This window comes from Pipistrellus kuhlii, unplaced genomic scaffold (assembly GCF_014108245.1).
Source record: "Pipistrellus kuhlii isolate mPipKuh1 unplaced genomic scaffold, mPipKuh1.p scaffold_m20_p_3, whole genome shotgun sequence".
Taxonomy (NCBI): domain Eukaryota; kingdom Metazoa; phylum Chordata; class Mammalia; order Chiroptera; family Vespertilionidae; genus Pipistrellus; species Pipistrellus kuhlii.
Window position 1 is genome coordinate 111,940,066 of NW_023425529.1, and position 15,791 is coordinate 111,955,856.

The 15,791-nt window shown below is 43.5% G+C and overlaps 1 protein-coding gene across 2 annotated transcripts in view; it reads left to right on the forward strand.

The window, feature by feature from the left end:
• The window catches only part of ENOX1 (ecto-NOX disulfide-thiol exchanger 1), a 552,525-nt gene that overhangs the window by 399,158 nt on the left and 137,576 nt on the right, over positions 1 to 15,791 (forward strand). For both annotated transcript variants that reach the window (XM_045588672.1, XM_036457780.2), the window contains 2 exons: positions 3,322 to 3,555; positions 15,354 to 15,566. In XM_045588672.1, the coding sequence (XP_045444628.1) occupies positions 3,322 to 3,555; positions 15,354 to 15,566 (447 nt within the window). The remainder of the gene's footprint in view (positions 1 to 3,321; positions 3,556 to 15,353; positions 15,567 to 15,791) is intronic.

Genomic DNA, 15,791 nt, shown 5'->3' on the forward strand with positions numbered 1-15,791 from the left:
TGCACCTCGCTGCAGGAATGGTTTCCCACATCCAGTCTTTAGGAATTCCATCAAGCTTCTAATTAATGATCTCAAGTGCTTATTAGATGAAAAGCAATATTATGAATACTAAGGACCATTATGATTATTGGGTGTAATTCTGTGGGAGATTAAAGTACTCTCTTAGCATAATTTCCATTTTCTCAGAAGTGATTCACTTTCCAGACATTAGAGGACTAGATCAAGATCAGTTCTTTGCAGAAAGTAATGTGTGGGAGCCAGGGGAGACCCAGTATCATTGCCCAATTGCTTGTACACTTATCATGGTTAAGCCCACCCCATGATCCCCTCTTCTTCAGTGCCAATTTACATGGGAGATTTTTACAGGTGCTGTAATTAGACCTAATACTGCCATTTGCTCACTCTGTGGGTGTCAGAGCAAGTGTATGGAGTCTCTCTGCAAGGCCTTTGCCCAACCTAAGAATTTGGGGCTGGTATTGATATGTGGCTTTACAAGGATGTATTTTAGATTCAACTCATTGCAATTTCCTCACACTCTCAATCTGCCTATTTTAGCAAGTCACTCTGGACACCACTTCCCTATTCCTGAGGCCAGGCCAATGGGGGGAAAAATAATAGGAAAAAAAAAATAAAGCACATCTGAACATTACTGCAAGGTTTACTTGATTTCTGCAATCGACCATGAAATACTCTTGCAAACCCCAGAAGCTTTGGGGTTAATCCAATAAGGCAGAAACTTTCCTGAGCAAGATAGTGATATGGAGAACTTTAAACTTCTTATTCCCATAAAACCTTACAAAGTGGAAAAAAAGTCTGACAGCTTTCCAAAATGGAGATGGAAGATGAAACATAGGATAAAAATATTTTACAACACACAGACAGCTCTGTTTTACATTTCACGTGTTCTTGAGCTGCAGCCTCAGAGCAATCCGTTAGACAACTGGGGACTCGGTTGAGTGCCTGGCACTGGGCTTCACGTGCCTTGGGCAAAATAACCTCCCATCGAGACTCCTTTCCCTCATCTGCAAAATTGAGATAGTGACAATGTTACCTCATAGGATTGTTATGGGGAATAAATCAAGATAATGGATTTTAAGTGCTTTAGCAAGGCATCTGCAACATCGGAACCATTCAGTATGTAAATGGTTATTTTAACATAAATATTCTGATGATGATAAAGAAGAACTGATTTGTTTCTAATCACAACACTAACAATAAAACTATGACTTTATCCCAACTGATTAAGTGAGAGGGTTAGAGTTAGATGAAAAGTGCTCTAACACCAGCAGAGCACATGTTTGGACCCAAAGGAAACCCCATAAGACAAAGATGAACATGCCAAGGAAGGTGGTGAAGGTACTTCTTTATTTTTGCCTTGATGTAGCCTTGGACCCCGGTCCTGCTTCTCAGCAAGGCCCTGCCTTGCTCCTTGGTCTGCCCTTTTGAGATAGGAGGACCCCCCAGCAAAGGCCTTCCCTCCAGCCCTCTGCCTGGGTGCATGGGCATCTCCCACCTATGCTCAGCTGCCTTGTGGAGGCTGCAGCATCAGTCCCAGGAAGATCTGAAAGGCTGATTAATTGAGAAACTGGAAGGAGGGAGGGCTGCTCCTCCTGCGTGTGAGCTTCTGCAAGCCTGAGCCCAGATGGAAGGCTTGTCTAATTTTAGGACCGGGTTCACATCTGAAGGCCACGCTAATTTTAGAGACAGCCTCATCAGATCTCTTTTAAGGCCTTAATGATGATGTTTTGGTGAAAGAGAGGGTGCTTTTTGGAACCAGAAATGTCTGAAAAGCAATGCTCTGGACATGAGCAAGGGAAAGTTGCTTAGCCAGTTGGGACACTAGCCAGACTCAAGCTGCCCTGCCTGCTCAGCTATATATATATCATGGTGGCCTGCGGATTTGTAAAATCTCCATGACCCACAACCAAGATAACTCTGCTTTAGAATTAATTCTACTCATCTGTGATCATATGTTTGCATTTTTTGATAGGTATTGTTATGACTTTCCATTTTAAGATCACACAGTTGAAACTGAGGCACAAGAAGGTCATAATAGAATCAGATGTGAGATCTGTTTCATATTTGTAAGTTTTCAACTGTGTGAAGGGCCCTACTGGGGAGAAGTCAGCCCTTTTCAGGATTTTCAGCTGAGTTTCAACCCAAAATGTGACGATAATCCATTGAAATCTGCCACAAGATCTTGACTGTCAGCCCAGTGTGGCCTAGCTTTTCACAGTGGTGTCTTATTTGCAAAGCCCCGGCACAGCAAAAGTGCTTCTTTTGTTCTCTGCTCTGGCAGGCCCTGACAGCCCTGATCCTGCTGGGACCTGAATTGATGTTTTTTTAATTCTGAGTACCCCAAACTGAAGAGCAACCTCAAAGCCAAGTCTTCTCCATTTGAAGTTTGGCTGGCTGTCTGGTTCCAGTTCTGTTTCTGTTGATTTCTCAGATCATGTTTCTGCTCACAATCTTTGTAAGTTGGGCAGCTCACAGTAAATCCCCCAAAGATTTGCAGTCCCATTATTTGGCCTAGCTCTGGGCCCTCCTGTTGGCTCCAGTGGCCTTCAAAGATTGTGCAGGCAATCTGTGCCGTGCCGCATGCCAGATGAGCTGCTGCAGGGCTGTAAGGAAGACAGCGGCAAGGCCCCTTGATTGAAGGTAAAATATTCTCCTGTGTGCCCCAGAGGATAAGTGGAAATAAAACAGCATTGCAAAATTGCCTTGGTAATTGTGGCTTTTGCAGCCGCCGAGAGAGAACTGAGCAGCAACATTTTCAAGGAGAATAAAGTGATAGCCTGTGAGTGAGGTGTTGTAGAATTTACTTTGTAGATCTCTTTAAATATCATAGACACTCTTTATTTACTCCTACTCGATCTCTTTCTAAAAAGAACTTAAGACAGTTTATGCAATAGAGTTACAGTAAGTTAAAATATAAAACCAGGCCCACAGGAAAGGTAGGAGGGAGGAAAGAAAGCTATGTGTCAAATTTGTTTCTGAGCTTCCTGGAAGCCAGAGGGAAGAAGGAATGAGTTGGCCCAGGTTCTTGAGATCACCCTCTCGGTAACATGGGCTTGCAATTGAGTAGGGGACCCTCTTCGACACCTTGCAGCAGCGAGCTTATCCCCTCATCTCTAAGGAGCTTGACTTGGCAGTGCTTCCGGGACACAGGGGAGGAGGAGAGCTGCCTCCCACTGCCAGTGGGAAGGGTGTCCTCTGTGAGGACAAGGAAATAGCAGCACTCAGTGCACCTTGCCCAAGGGCCTGGACCAAACCCTGGTGCTGCGACCATTGCTATGTGACCAGACTCTCCATTGGTTTCAGGCTACCGGATGCGATTAGGGTCCAGCACGGACAAGAAGGATTCTGGCCGCCTCCACGTGGACTTCGCCCAGGCCAGGGACGACTTCTACGAGTGGGAATGCAAGCAGAGGATGCGCGCCCGCGAGGAGCGGCACCGGCGCAAGCTGGAGGAGGACCGGCTGCGGCCGCCCTCCCCGCCGGCCATCATGCACTACTCCGAGCACGAGGCTGCTCTGCTGGCCGAGAAGCTGAAAGGTAGGAGGCCATTGCCCGGTGAAAGAGAAAGGCTGTGGCCCCTCAACGCCGAAGCCCTGTGTGTTTTTCCGTTGCTTCAAGAGCTGATTCCCTATGAAAGTGGGGGAAGGGGGAGGTGTAGTGGGAGTCACTGGGAAGAAGGACTCTGCTGAGCTGAGCTTGGTCCTGCTATTGGGACAGAGCCCTGCCCTTTTCCGGCGCTGTCATCACTGTGGGCTGGGAATGTGTGTGCACTGCCACTCAACATGGAAACAGGGCAGAAGAGCCATGAGTGCTGGCCCCAAGGCAGGCTACCCCTTGGCAGGCGGGCCTGGTGTTCCTCCTGCTCTGCAGAGTTCCCACCCACTCGAGACTCCTCACAAGACCTTCCTTACCCATATCGCCCTGTGCTGGGCAAAGAGACATGTAGACTAGGGTTCCTGGCTTCAGAGATGGAGGTGAAGGGGCATTCCTAACACCTACCAGATAATCAGGACTGGAAGTGTGCATATTTCATCTCTTCAGATGCTTCCTGTGTTCCTCCCTTTCTGTGTTTGATGCTATGAGAGATAAACATGTGGAGGCTTCCTTGCCTGCCCTAGTGAACTACAAATGAGTGGGGAGGGGCCAGGCCTGGAAATTAGGATTCGGTGTGCGTGTGAATTTTTTGCCTTTACTAATCAAAGTTCTGTGACATGAGCAACATCTGAGTGTTTAATAGCTTGTCCTCAGGTTGTTGGGCGTGTCAGGTTTTAATGAGAGCTACACAGGTCACAGCCTCGGGCCACACAGAGGTGCTTACAAGTAAACGATTGTAATACAAAGTCAGTGACATGATTGTTCAAGGTATGAACAACGTGCTTTGCCAGCTGAGGAATGAGTTCAAACACTGTTGATGAAGGTATCACTGAAGTCTTCAGAGAGGAGGCCGAATTTGAACTTTGCAGGATACACAAGATTTTTTTTTTTCCCTCGCAAAAAGAATGGGTAGAAGCACATATTAGTCAGAGGCTGGAGACCTGAGAGTAAAGATAGAAGGAAGCAGAGAGAATTTGAGACCCAAGGAGAAAGGCATGTGGCCCGCTCTGGCAGACGCGAGGTCTGTGTGAAAGCCAGAGGCCTGTGAAGCTGGAAAAGCAGCCGGGCCCTACAGGGCAGCTTGAGGGCTGCTGCTACATTTGGGTTTATTCCATCCGCAGTGGGAAAGCCACTGGAGCTTTCTATGAGGGGAGAGATGCAATTGGTTCTTAGAGAATTTGAGAGCATAGCCAGTGTCTTAAATGTCAGTGTGTAAAGTGGATTGGATGTTTTCATTAAAGGAATTGTACTAACAACTGCCCAAATCCTATTTTAGAAAGATAGTCAAAACAGTTTTTCTATGCTTGAAAAAAAAATAATTTTTAAACAAAAAAGAAACTTCTGCTTCTAGCTCTCATCCCCTGTTCTGGGCGTGGGAGCCCTAGTAATCTGTAGCTGCACTGAAATGCCCTATTGTGATGCAGAGGCCATGGCAGTCCCTCTAATAAAAAGCCTATAAAATGTAAATACATCTTCTCACCTTTCCATTCAGACTCCAGGCCATATTAAGTGGCCAGAAAGAGAAAGAGCAACATCCTCAACCAGGAATGTTGACTTGGGAACAAATATATGTTTCTTTCAGATTCAGTGCATTCTGTATTTATTTGCTTCTGCCATGTTCACTCCCAGGAGTGACAAAACTATCACCTTGATTCTGTGACCTCATGAAGGAATTTCAGGAAGTTTGGCATCTACATTATGTTATTTTTAAGAAGCCAACACAGAGTATGTATGCATACCCAGAGGAAACCTGCATTGTCCTTCCTGATAGGATAGCAGATTGGGAGGTCAGTTTGGTAAAGTAATTGGCAAGCCTTGCTATATTTTAAAAAAGGCATATATAGATATAGAAGTAGCTATATTGCATAGATATTGATATTCCATCTAATAAAAGAATAATATGCAAATTGACCATACGTCTGCTAGACCCACAAGCCACGCCCACCAGCCAATCAGGGGCAAGTATGCAAATTAAACCAACCAAGATGGCTACAGCCACAGAGCAAGCAGGTGGCTTAGTTTTCCTCGTCAATGGAGGAAGCCAAGCTTCCTGCACACCCTGGCCAGCCCTGGACTCCACTCAAGACTATATGTTTCAATTATAGAAGATAAATAAATCCCAACAAAAATGGTGGCAGCCTCAGACCTGGAGAGACAGGAGGCTTGGGTTGCCCCAGCAATGAAGGAAGCCTAGCTTTCCGCCCATCCTGGACTACCCTGGCTTTCGCTCAAGGCTACAAAGTTTCAATTATACAATAGAAGATAAATAAACCCCAGATACCAGGGCCTCCACTTGGGTCACCAGGCCAGCCCACAAACCACCACAGGCCCCTTACCCAGGCCACCCCATGCCCCGAGGGAACCTCTACCCTGATCCGAGACACCCTTCAGGGCAAACCAGCTGGTCCCCACCCATGCACCAGGCCTCTATCCTATCTAATAAAAAGAGTAGTATGAAAATTAACCATCACTCCAACACACAAGATGGCTGTCTCGTGTGGACACAAGATGGCTGCCACAAGATGACCAGCAGGGGAGGACAGTTGGGAGGGACCAGGTCTGCAAGGAAGGGCAGTTGGAGGTGATCAAGCTTGCAGGGAAGGGCATTTGGGGGTGACCTGACCTACAGGGGAGAGTAGTTAGAGGCAAATCAGGCTGGCATGGGAGTGGTTAGGGGGCTGGCAGGCAGAAGCGGTTAGGGGCAAGCCAGCAGTCCTGGATTGTGAAAGGGATGTCCGACTTCCCATTTAGGCCCAATCCTACTGGAATCAGGCCTAAACAGGCAGTCAGACATCCCTCAAGGGGTCCCAGGTTGGAGAGTGTGCAGGCTGGGCTGAGGGACACCCTCCCACCCCATGCACAAATTTTGTGCACCAGCCCTCTAGAGTATATATATGAGTACAATTTGCAGAATTTAGAAGCTGCACCTTTAAAATGTACCGTGTGATCCCTTGAGAGAGAACAGATTGGAAATTTTAATAGATGGCAGTTACAGTAGAATAAACTAGCTGGGGATACATCTTAGGCAACAGTCAGGTAATATCAAGCTTGATGATTTCAACCCAAGCACAGAGTTTGGAATATAAACAGCATTTAATTGCTTAGGAAATTGGCTGCCTCAGAGATGAAATCCACTCATGCTCCTTATAATGCTGCAAAGCCAGACAGGAGGAGCCAAGGAAACTGTTTCCTTGAAGATGATTTCATTGATATGGGGATATAAAATCAGTCAAGTCCAAGGTAAAGAAGTCTAGGTCAGAAAGAAGTGGAAAAGCAATCTGAAAACACCTACTTGGATTTTTTTTTCTAGAGAAAAGTTACTATCTTGTGTTTAGTACAAACATGTTTTTCTCCATTTTCACATCGTACTTGCTTATTCTTACAATTTTCTTTTTGAAAATCGGTTTAATCCAACAAAATCTGTATAGGCCAAGTCTTCATTACAACCAACAATGCATTTTATATCCAGCTCAGTGCTAAAACTGTGCATGTAATATATGCTCAGTCAACTATTTGCTTTCTTTGTTTCTTAGCTATTTGGATCTATAAGCATGTTGCATTTCTGGCCAACAGTGCTACCAGGAATGACCCATGGCCAAAAGTCAGGGAAGTGATGTGCACTCAGCCATTATTCCAATCACTCCACAAGTATCTGTCCAGCTCTTTACCATATGCCTGGCTCTGTGCTGAGCATGTGGGAAAAGAAAACAGGATATGAGCATCTACCTCACTTAGATGGAGTTTTTTTAGTGATAGAGGCAATTTACAAAGCACTCCATACTTCCACTATTGCAGTGGCAAGTGCAGGGTGCTCTCCCAGTGAGACAGGCACCCCACCTGGCCACTGCAGGGTGAGGCAGAGGAATCTTCTGGGAAGAGTAAACCTGCACTCAGTGGTCACAGGGCCTTCTGAAGTCAGAAGAAACAATGAGGTGTAACTGTGTAGCACCTAAGGCATGAAGCTCCAGTGTCTGTTAGGCTGGTACAAATTCTAAGGAAGAAAATTAGCAGGCGTCCTGCTGATTAAGTAGACATTGTTCTGAGACAATTCAATTTAATGAAGACTGACTGGGAAGTGCTTACAGACCAAAGTTTATAGCAGGGCTTCGAGAAAGTGAGAAGGAGCTCAATAACACCATAATTACACTTTATTGGAAACAGTAGCACCAGGCAGACAAGATAATGAATTTCACTGTCTAACACAGACCATCCACCCCTGGAGGAACCTTGTGTTTAGACTGTGGAAGGAAGACATTGATCAAACAGTGAGGAGAGATTATATTCTAATTCACTGAGGATCTCTCCTAGCAAGAGCATTTGTGTATTTTCCATAGTTTGGAAAGCTTCACATAATCTTTATGTGATGAAATGGAGAGTTTTTTTGTTTTTTTGTGGGGTTTTTTTTCCTGTGCATCAGGTGAAGTTTTGACAAAGCTTGGCAAACAGTGCCCTTGGGATTGCCCAATGTGTTGTGAGAAATTTGTCAATACCCAAATTTCCAGGGGGCTGGACTCTGGGTTGCATACAGAGTGGTCCAGTGTCTGACTGCCAGGGGGAGAAAGGGTGGACGTGGTGCCAGCATTGTGCTGACATGGCTGCCACTATTTATGATTCTAAGAATGTAAAAATCAATAATACTATTAGCCAAGTGGAAGTTCCATTAGCTAAAAGCCAGACTTCCTTCTGAGGACACAGGAGCCTGTTTGCAAATCACTTCAATCATTACTCACCTCCATAAAAGGAACATATGCTATTTCATTTAGAAGCATTTTTCTTGACTCCAAAGCAGGAATAATCGGTGTATTTTTATACTGCCCCCCCTCAGTTTTCACATTTTTTACAGGTACTAATTAATTAAGGCACGTGTGTGTGTGTGTGTGTGTGTGTGTGTGTGTGTGTTGGGGCTAGAAAGGAATGCTATGTATATGGCCTTTTATGCTATTCAAGATTTGGAGGACAGTTAAGGTTACCACCCCTTTTGCTGGTTAAGTGAGTAGCCAGAAAATGGAGACATGTAGGGATGCCCAATGTGTGGAGAAACATTGACATTTTAAAAACATGGTAGTGGCAGCTATAGCATCTTGGAGTTCCCATTCTCCTTGTACCAATGTGTGACTATACACTGTGAATTACTGTTTCCAGCTATCACAGAAGCCAGAAATCAATGACACTGTATAGACACACCACTGTGTGTGTGTACATGTGTGTAAATGTGTCTGTGTGTCCTGTGTCTTTGAAAACAAAAATGCTATAGGATGTCTTCTTTTTTTGCTTCTCATTTTCAATACATTGTGTTCAAACCTGGAATCTCCCCTATTGTTGCTCCTCTATAGACCCAGTCATAAATAAGGGTACTACAACCACCAGTGTTTTCATATTCAGAAAGAAGTGGAAAAGCAATCTGTGTAAACAATAGGTTTACAGTTGTGAGTATATGAAACATAGAATTTTATCATGGCCTGACTTTTATCTCATGTGCTCTTCTGAAATTTAGGCCCAGATCAGCCTCTGCACACAAAGAGGGAGAAAATAGCTACTTACCAGTTTGATTCCTTCCCCCTTCTTTAACGAACATCAGTGTGATTAAAACTTCACCAAGTGCCCATCTGCTGAATCCTGGGCTCCGTGCTGCACCCTGGCTTTCAGACTGGATGCAGCCTGGGCCCCGCCCCTGTGGAGCTTGCAGTTCTGGGGGGGCTAAAGTGCATAATGACAGTGAGATCATGACTGCCTTTCAAATATTAAATGAGCACAAGCCAGTGATTCTTTTTAACTCTTCAATTAATGAAGGAGTTAGAACTGGTTCAAAAAAGAGTTTGCTTTCTGAATATTTATTTTTCCTACTGGTCAAATCATTTGCATTATTATAGAGAAGAATTATTTGCATTTGTATCAGTTTTCCATGATTTATGTTCTATTCCCTACCGCATTTTAACATAGCCTAGTCAAAAACAGTTAAGGTTCACTCCCATGTAGGATCAGATCACCCAGGGGCAATGGAGAGGGGCCTCTGGTCTGTGCCCAGCATTCCTTTGAAAGGACCTGCACTAACCCCTAGGCCCATTTCCAACTTTTTTCTTCCAGGATAGAGATGGCAGATGGTTAGCAGCTATTCTTTAAATGAGGTAGGGAGTTTGGGGACAGGAATTCTCAAAGTTCCTAAGAATCACATCAAATCTTTTTAATATTCTCTAATATGCGAGCAACAACTTCCCACTTCAGGTTTTCATGATCTCTGAACTTAGATGGGCTCCCTGGCTTCACTGAGCACTTTCTTCCAGTGCTTCTTAAACTTTAATGTGCACATGAATTACCTGGAAGAAAGAAAATGCAGGCTCTGAATCAGAAGGCCCAAGAAGGAGTCTGCATTTTCAAAGGAGCTCCCAAAGGAGGCTCATGCTTGTGGTTTTCGAATAGCAAAGCTTTATTCACTTGCGATTTTTTAACACCTACCTTGTGCAACATGCTCAATAAACATGGGAGAGAGGGGAAGGGAGGGAGGTTGACAATCTGAAGTAACCGAGAATGAAATTAGATGGGTATGGATTCAGGAAGTGACATTGAAGTATGATAGATAATCACCATATTATTTTGTCCTCACAAAACTAAAAATGGTTATTGCCTTCTCAGAATTAAAAATGCTTTCAAAAAGATTTTCGAGCCATTTGATAAGCTGGTTAATGCCTGGCTGTAGAGGCTGTGCTTCTGTGTGATTATCTGACATCACCCTTAACATTTATTGCCAATGGTAATGACCTCAGAGGCCTGAAGGATAAAAGAATCAGCCAGCTTAAGTACCATTTGTCTCTGATAAGCAATGTGGAAATACTCTTTATCGTAAAATTAGAATGTTTATTGACAACTAATGTTTCCCAACTTTGAATTTGGAGCTGTCTAGTGTTCATCACTGCAAATCTATTAGAAATTGAGTGTAATGAAATAAACAGGGTGGAGCAACAATAGGTTTACAGTTGTGAGTATATGAAACACAGAGTTTATTCTTGCATTATTAATTATTATACAAACAGCTGTACATACAAAAAATTGTAAACCTACTGTTGCCCCATCCTGTAGATAGATTTCAAAGGGAAAAACTCAGAGTAACCAGCAGACTGCATATTTTTTCTGGAAGTTCTATTCTGATATTAGTCTCTCAAAACTGGAGGCAGATACATAAACTAATAATTATTGTACAAAATGACTAATCCTTTAATAGCAGGATATGTAGAGAATTGTGGAAACATGGCAAAGGGGCACCTAATTCATCTTAGGGTTACTGAAAAACTTCTTTTATAAAAGGCATCTATGCTGAATCTGAGCAAAGACTGATAGCCCAGTGGACCAGAGTGTGAGGGCCTAGGACCAGTGCAGAGCATGTGCAAAAACAGGAAGGCATGCCAGGCATCTAACGAAGAGGAGTGTGACACGGAGATGGTGGGATGGATTGAAGGGGAAAATGCAAATCTATACTGATAAAAGGGTAATAAGCTAATTAGACTGGGTCAACTGGTCATCTTCCAGATGTCCTTCCGGACAAAGCCCCGGTGGTAGGGGCCAAGGCAGAGGAGGTTAGGGGCAATCAGGCCGGAACGGGGACAAGCAGTTAGGGGTCAGATCAGGTCAGTATGGGGAAGCAAGAAGTTAGGGGGGGATCAGGTTGGCAGGGGAGGGCAGTTGGGGGAGATCAGATGGCAAGGGAAAGTTAGGTGGTGATCAGGCTGGCCGGGGAGCAGTTAGGGGCATCAGGCCAGCAGGCAGGGGCGACTAGGGGTAATCAGGCAGACAGGCAAGCAAGCAGTTAGGAGCCAGTGGTCCTGCAGGGATCAGGTCTAAACCGGCAGTTGGACATCCCTTGAGAGGTCCCATATTGGAGAGGGTGCAGGCCAGGTGAGGGACACCCCCTTCCCATGCACAAATTTCATGCACCGGGTCTCTAGTTAAGGAATAAAACATATGAGATAAACTCAGGTGTGACATTGTAAGGACCCTGGTTACAAAATATCGGTCAATTTTTAATGAGAAAATTCCCCATAGTCACTTCACAATACTGTACCAATATTCCAAATTATTACTGTGGGAAAAAGCACATCTGCACCCATGTTCAGTGTTGTGCCTAAACATGCTCATAGGAAGTACTTGGAATTCTTATAAGTGTGTCTGATGTTATTTTTATGAACACTGTTAATTTCTTTTCATGTGAATAGTTTTAAAATAATCCTGCAATCTAAATCCTGTTTAGTTTATATTGTTTTCTATTTTTCAGTGATCTTTGCAGTGAATGCAAAATTAAATTTAGCTATTGAAAATAGATAGACATTGAAAACAATTAAATATTGAAAATGATCACTCCCTGTACTCCTTGGTAGCCATTCAGAGAGTTACTGGCCTAGCTTTGATTAATACAAAACCACTTCTTACAGGGCAACAGATATTGACTAGTTACCAATAGTGCCTTACCTAATGCTTTTTACAGTAAATTGGAATGCTCAGCATTTCAATCATACATCAGCCTGCCAGTTTTAGAAAGTTCAGAAATGAGGATGAAATTGGGAGTTTTCAAACCTATGTACTTCTTTTAAGCTAATGGAATACTATCTAGTATTATCTGTTCAAATGTTAGAAAGGCTCTTTCCTACTTACTTTTTAAATTGCATATTTGCAATTGCACAACCCTAAAAATGTTTTTTCTCTTTCTAAAAACTGTCAGCGAACAATAATCTGTTTGTGAGCTTATGCTCTAGGACTAGGAGTGACAATCAATAACATTTGATTTTTAGACAATTCAAGCAAACATATTTTCTTCCGAACAGTAAATTAGGATATCTATGAGCTAAGTGACCACAAGCAAGAGAGAAAAGCTACCAGTTTGCGAGGGAAGAAAAGACAGGACAGTACTGCTCCTTCTAACAAGTTGAGGTGTTTGTTTTTTTTCCTTGTGTTTTATGGAGATGAAAGCCATAGGCAAGGGAAAAAATGATACAAGAAGTCCATGCCCTCTTTTTGTTGTTGTTGTTGTTATTTTTTGAGACAAAAGAAAAAAAAAGATTTCTTATGAGCATTAGTTTTATTTCTGCTGTCTTTTTGGAGGTCCATTCTCCTAACATATATTGGCAGGCAGAGAGGTAGAGAGTGTGAGGGAGGCAAAATTTATTCTGGCTGTAACAGTTGCAGCGGGTCTCTCACAAACATAAGGCTAAATTATGGGCCTCTCCATGGCCTGAATGTAATGTTAAGTTGTATGATGGATTTTATCTTGTACAAGCAGCTCAGGTCCACAAAATGAGATAAGAAATCACTGCAGCTGAAGTTCACGGAGAGTTGAACTTAGACAGAAATTCCAGAGTTAACAAAATTGTGTGAGCTGCTATGATGCTGAACAAGTGTGTTCTGTGCCTGTGGGTTGAGATTTTCAAGAAAATGTCTTTCACTTGCAGGGTGCCCTGTGGGCATTCCCCATAGGCCAGTTATCTCCTCTGGCAAAAGTGCCAGGGCAGAGGGGGCAGGTATGCGCAGGCACAAAGCTTTGGTCCCCAGCTCAGGCTGCCACTGAGCAGCAGGGGAGGCCTGAGTGGCTGGTCAGTAGTGCCTCGATAATAGCCGCTTCTGTCCTGGAAAAGGCAGGGCACCCTCCACAAGCACTGCTCAGGCTGATCCACCCTCATGAAGCTGTACCTTGTCTGGGAGTGGCCTCTGTGAAAATATGATACGGTATTTCTACAGGACTCTGCAAAATTCACAGCTTTTGCCTGATGGGTAAAATTACAATATAACAATGGTTGACTCCAAAACATCTGGTGAATAAGATAAGATAACAGAATAAAATTTCCTTACCAAATATGAATCACCCTCTATCCATTCATCTGGAGTGTATACGGTCTATGTATTCTAGAGGCCCAGTGCACAAATTTGTGAAGAATGGGGTCCCTTGGGGGGAGCCTATGGGCCCTGTGTCTGGCGTCCATCCCGAGGGGGTTGGGGGCGGGAGGGGCTAGGGATGTGTTCAGCCCTCCAGGTGAGTGGTGGGATGCCCTTGCTGGCCCAGGATCCAGATCCATCCTGCTGACATTCACACTGGTTGTCCGGAGCCACCTGGTGGTCTCTTTTATATCATTTCTTCCTTATGGAGCATCTAGGGAGGGGAAGCACCAACTTCCAGGAGGTTGATGGTGCTATTGGGATCATGCCAGTGCCACTGGTCTGTCAACGACTGGCAGGAGATTGGACCTGCAGGACTACTGAGGGAGGGAGTGGCTGCCACCGGCCTGGTGGACCTCCGGAATGGGTCGGTCAGCTGAGCAGTGATCCCCCTGAGGGAGCACACTGACCACCAAGGTGCAGCTCCTGGTTTGAGCGTCTGCCCCTGGTGGTCAGTGTGCATCATAGTGACTGGTCAACTGGTCAACCAGTCGTTCAGTTGTTCAGTTGCTTAGGCTTTTGTATATATAGATATCTGTATGTGTATATATGTGTATATGCATATGTGTACATATGGATGAGTAATATATATATAAACACTGTAACTAATATGTAAACTCTATATAGTAATATATATTACATGCATCTACACACACACAATGCATAAGGATGTCTCTGATGTTCCTCCAGGGGAGGGCTCATAGTAGGCAGTCACTATTTGTCAATGAGTAAGAATCTGACTCTTCTAATTTTGCTCCTTATTTTTAGAATTCAGACTCTACCCATTTTATTTGAAAAATGTAGAATATTTTTCTTAAATCACATTTTCCAGGGGTAGAAAAGTACCACCAAAAGACTCCACCTTTAAGTTTACCTGGAAAATGCGAATGAGTCTTCAGCAGTAGGATTGATTAATGTTGTAATAACTGACATGTAACTTCCAGTTCCAATTAACTTAATTACCTCCAAACATGCTTTTTCTCCACCTCTAAGCCATACAACACAGGTCTGTTCCAGTAACCAATTCCAAATAGGCAAACCCATTTGTTTTCTTTGAAATAAACTTTATTACATATTTACCAGTGGAACCTCCTTCCCCACTCCTATCCCCCTCCTCCACCACACACAAGCATTAAACCAGGTTCAAAAAGGCTTTCAGTAGCCTCCCAAGCAAACCCTGACTACCCCACATCCTCTTTTGCTGAAATCAAGGAAATATTCTATTTTTCAGCCTTCTCAAGTATGTTATACTAAACGTAAAGTAAAATTAGTTTTGAACTGTAGTAGAACAAGAATTGATTTATTCTTACTACCATGTTGGGAATAATACCTTATATTACAACCAGTTTTATAGTGCTTTAATCTGTCCTCCTCAGTTTGACACCAACTCAGCTGATTCTATAAGTAAAAACAAAAAAACAAAACTGGTATCACTATATAATTAGTTCTGATCAAAGAATAAAGAAATGAAGAGGAGTACATATAGGTGACTATCAGTTTCTGAGCCAGGCTTAAGAAAGAGAAATCAGGGTTTGTGGGAAGAATGAAATTGTATGTAATTATAAGGAATGCCCAGAACATGCTCAGCAAGTTGGTGAATAGGAGGGTGAATGTCCCTTTGTTTCTTGTATGTCTATGATGCCAGGGAGCTAGATGGGAACAGAAAGCTAAATGATGATAGAATGATTAGTCTCAGGAGAACTAATGTGTCAAATTCTGAAAATGAATCCAATAGGATGGTTCAAGCTCTGTCTTTTGAGGAGTACCAATGTAAAGTGTATTTTCTTGCCTTGGCATGATTTGTACTTGTGGTTTTCTGTTTTCAGATGATAGCAAGTTTTCAGAGGCTATCACAGTGTTACTTTCCTGGATTGAACGCGGAGAAGTGAATCGGCGTTCCGCAAACCAGTTCTATTCCATGGTGCAGTCGGCCAACAGCCACGTCCGCCGGTTAATGAATGAAAAGGCCACCCATGAGCAAGAGATGGAGGAAGCCAAGGAGAATTTTAAAAATGCCTTAACCGGAATCCTCACTCAATGTAAGTAAGATTTTGGGGGCCATTTGTCTTGTTGTGATTTTGCCTTTTCTTTTGTATTCATTTTATTTTTTCATTTGGGGGTAAGTAGTTCAATAATTTCCCATTTTTACTCCATATTGAATGGCAAGCCTCATAACCTATTTCATGTTTTGTGGCAACGTGGAGGAACACGGACCTGCCCTGAGAGCTTACTTCTCAAGGTGAGCAATGTTTCTGTAGCCTTTC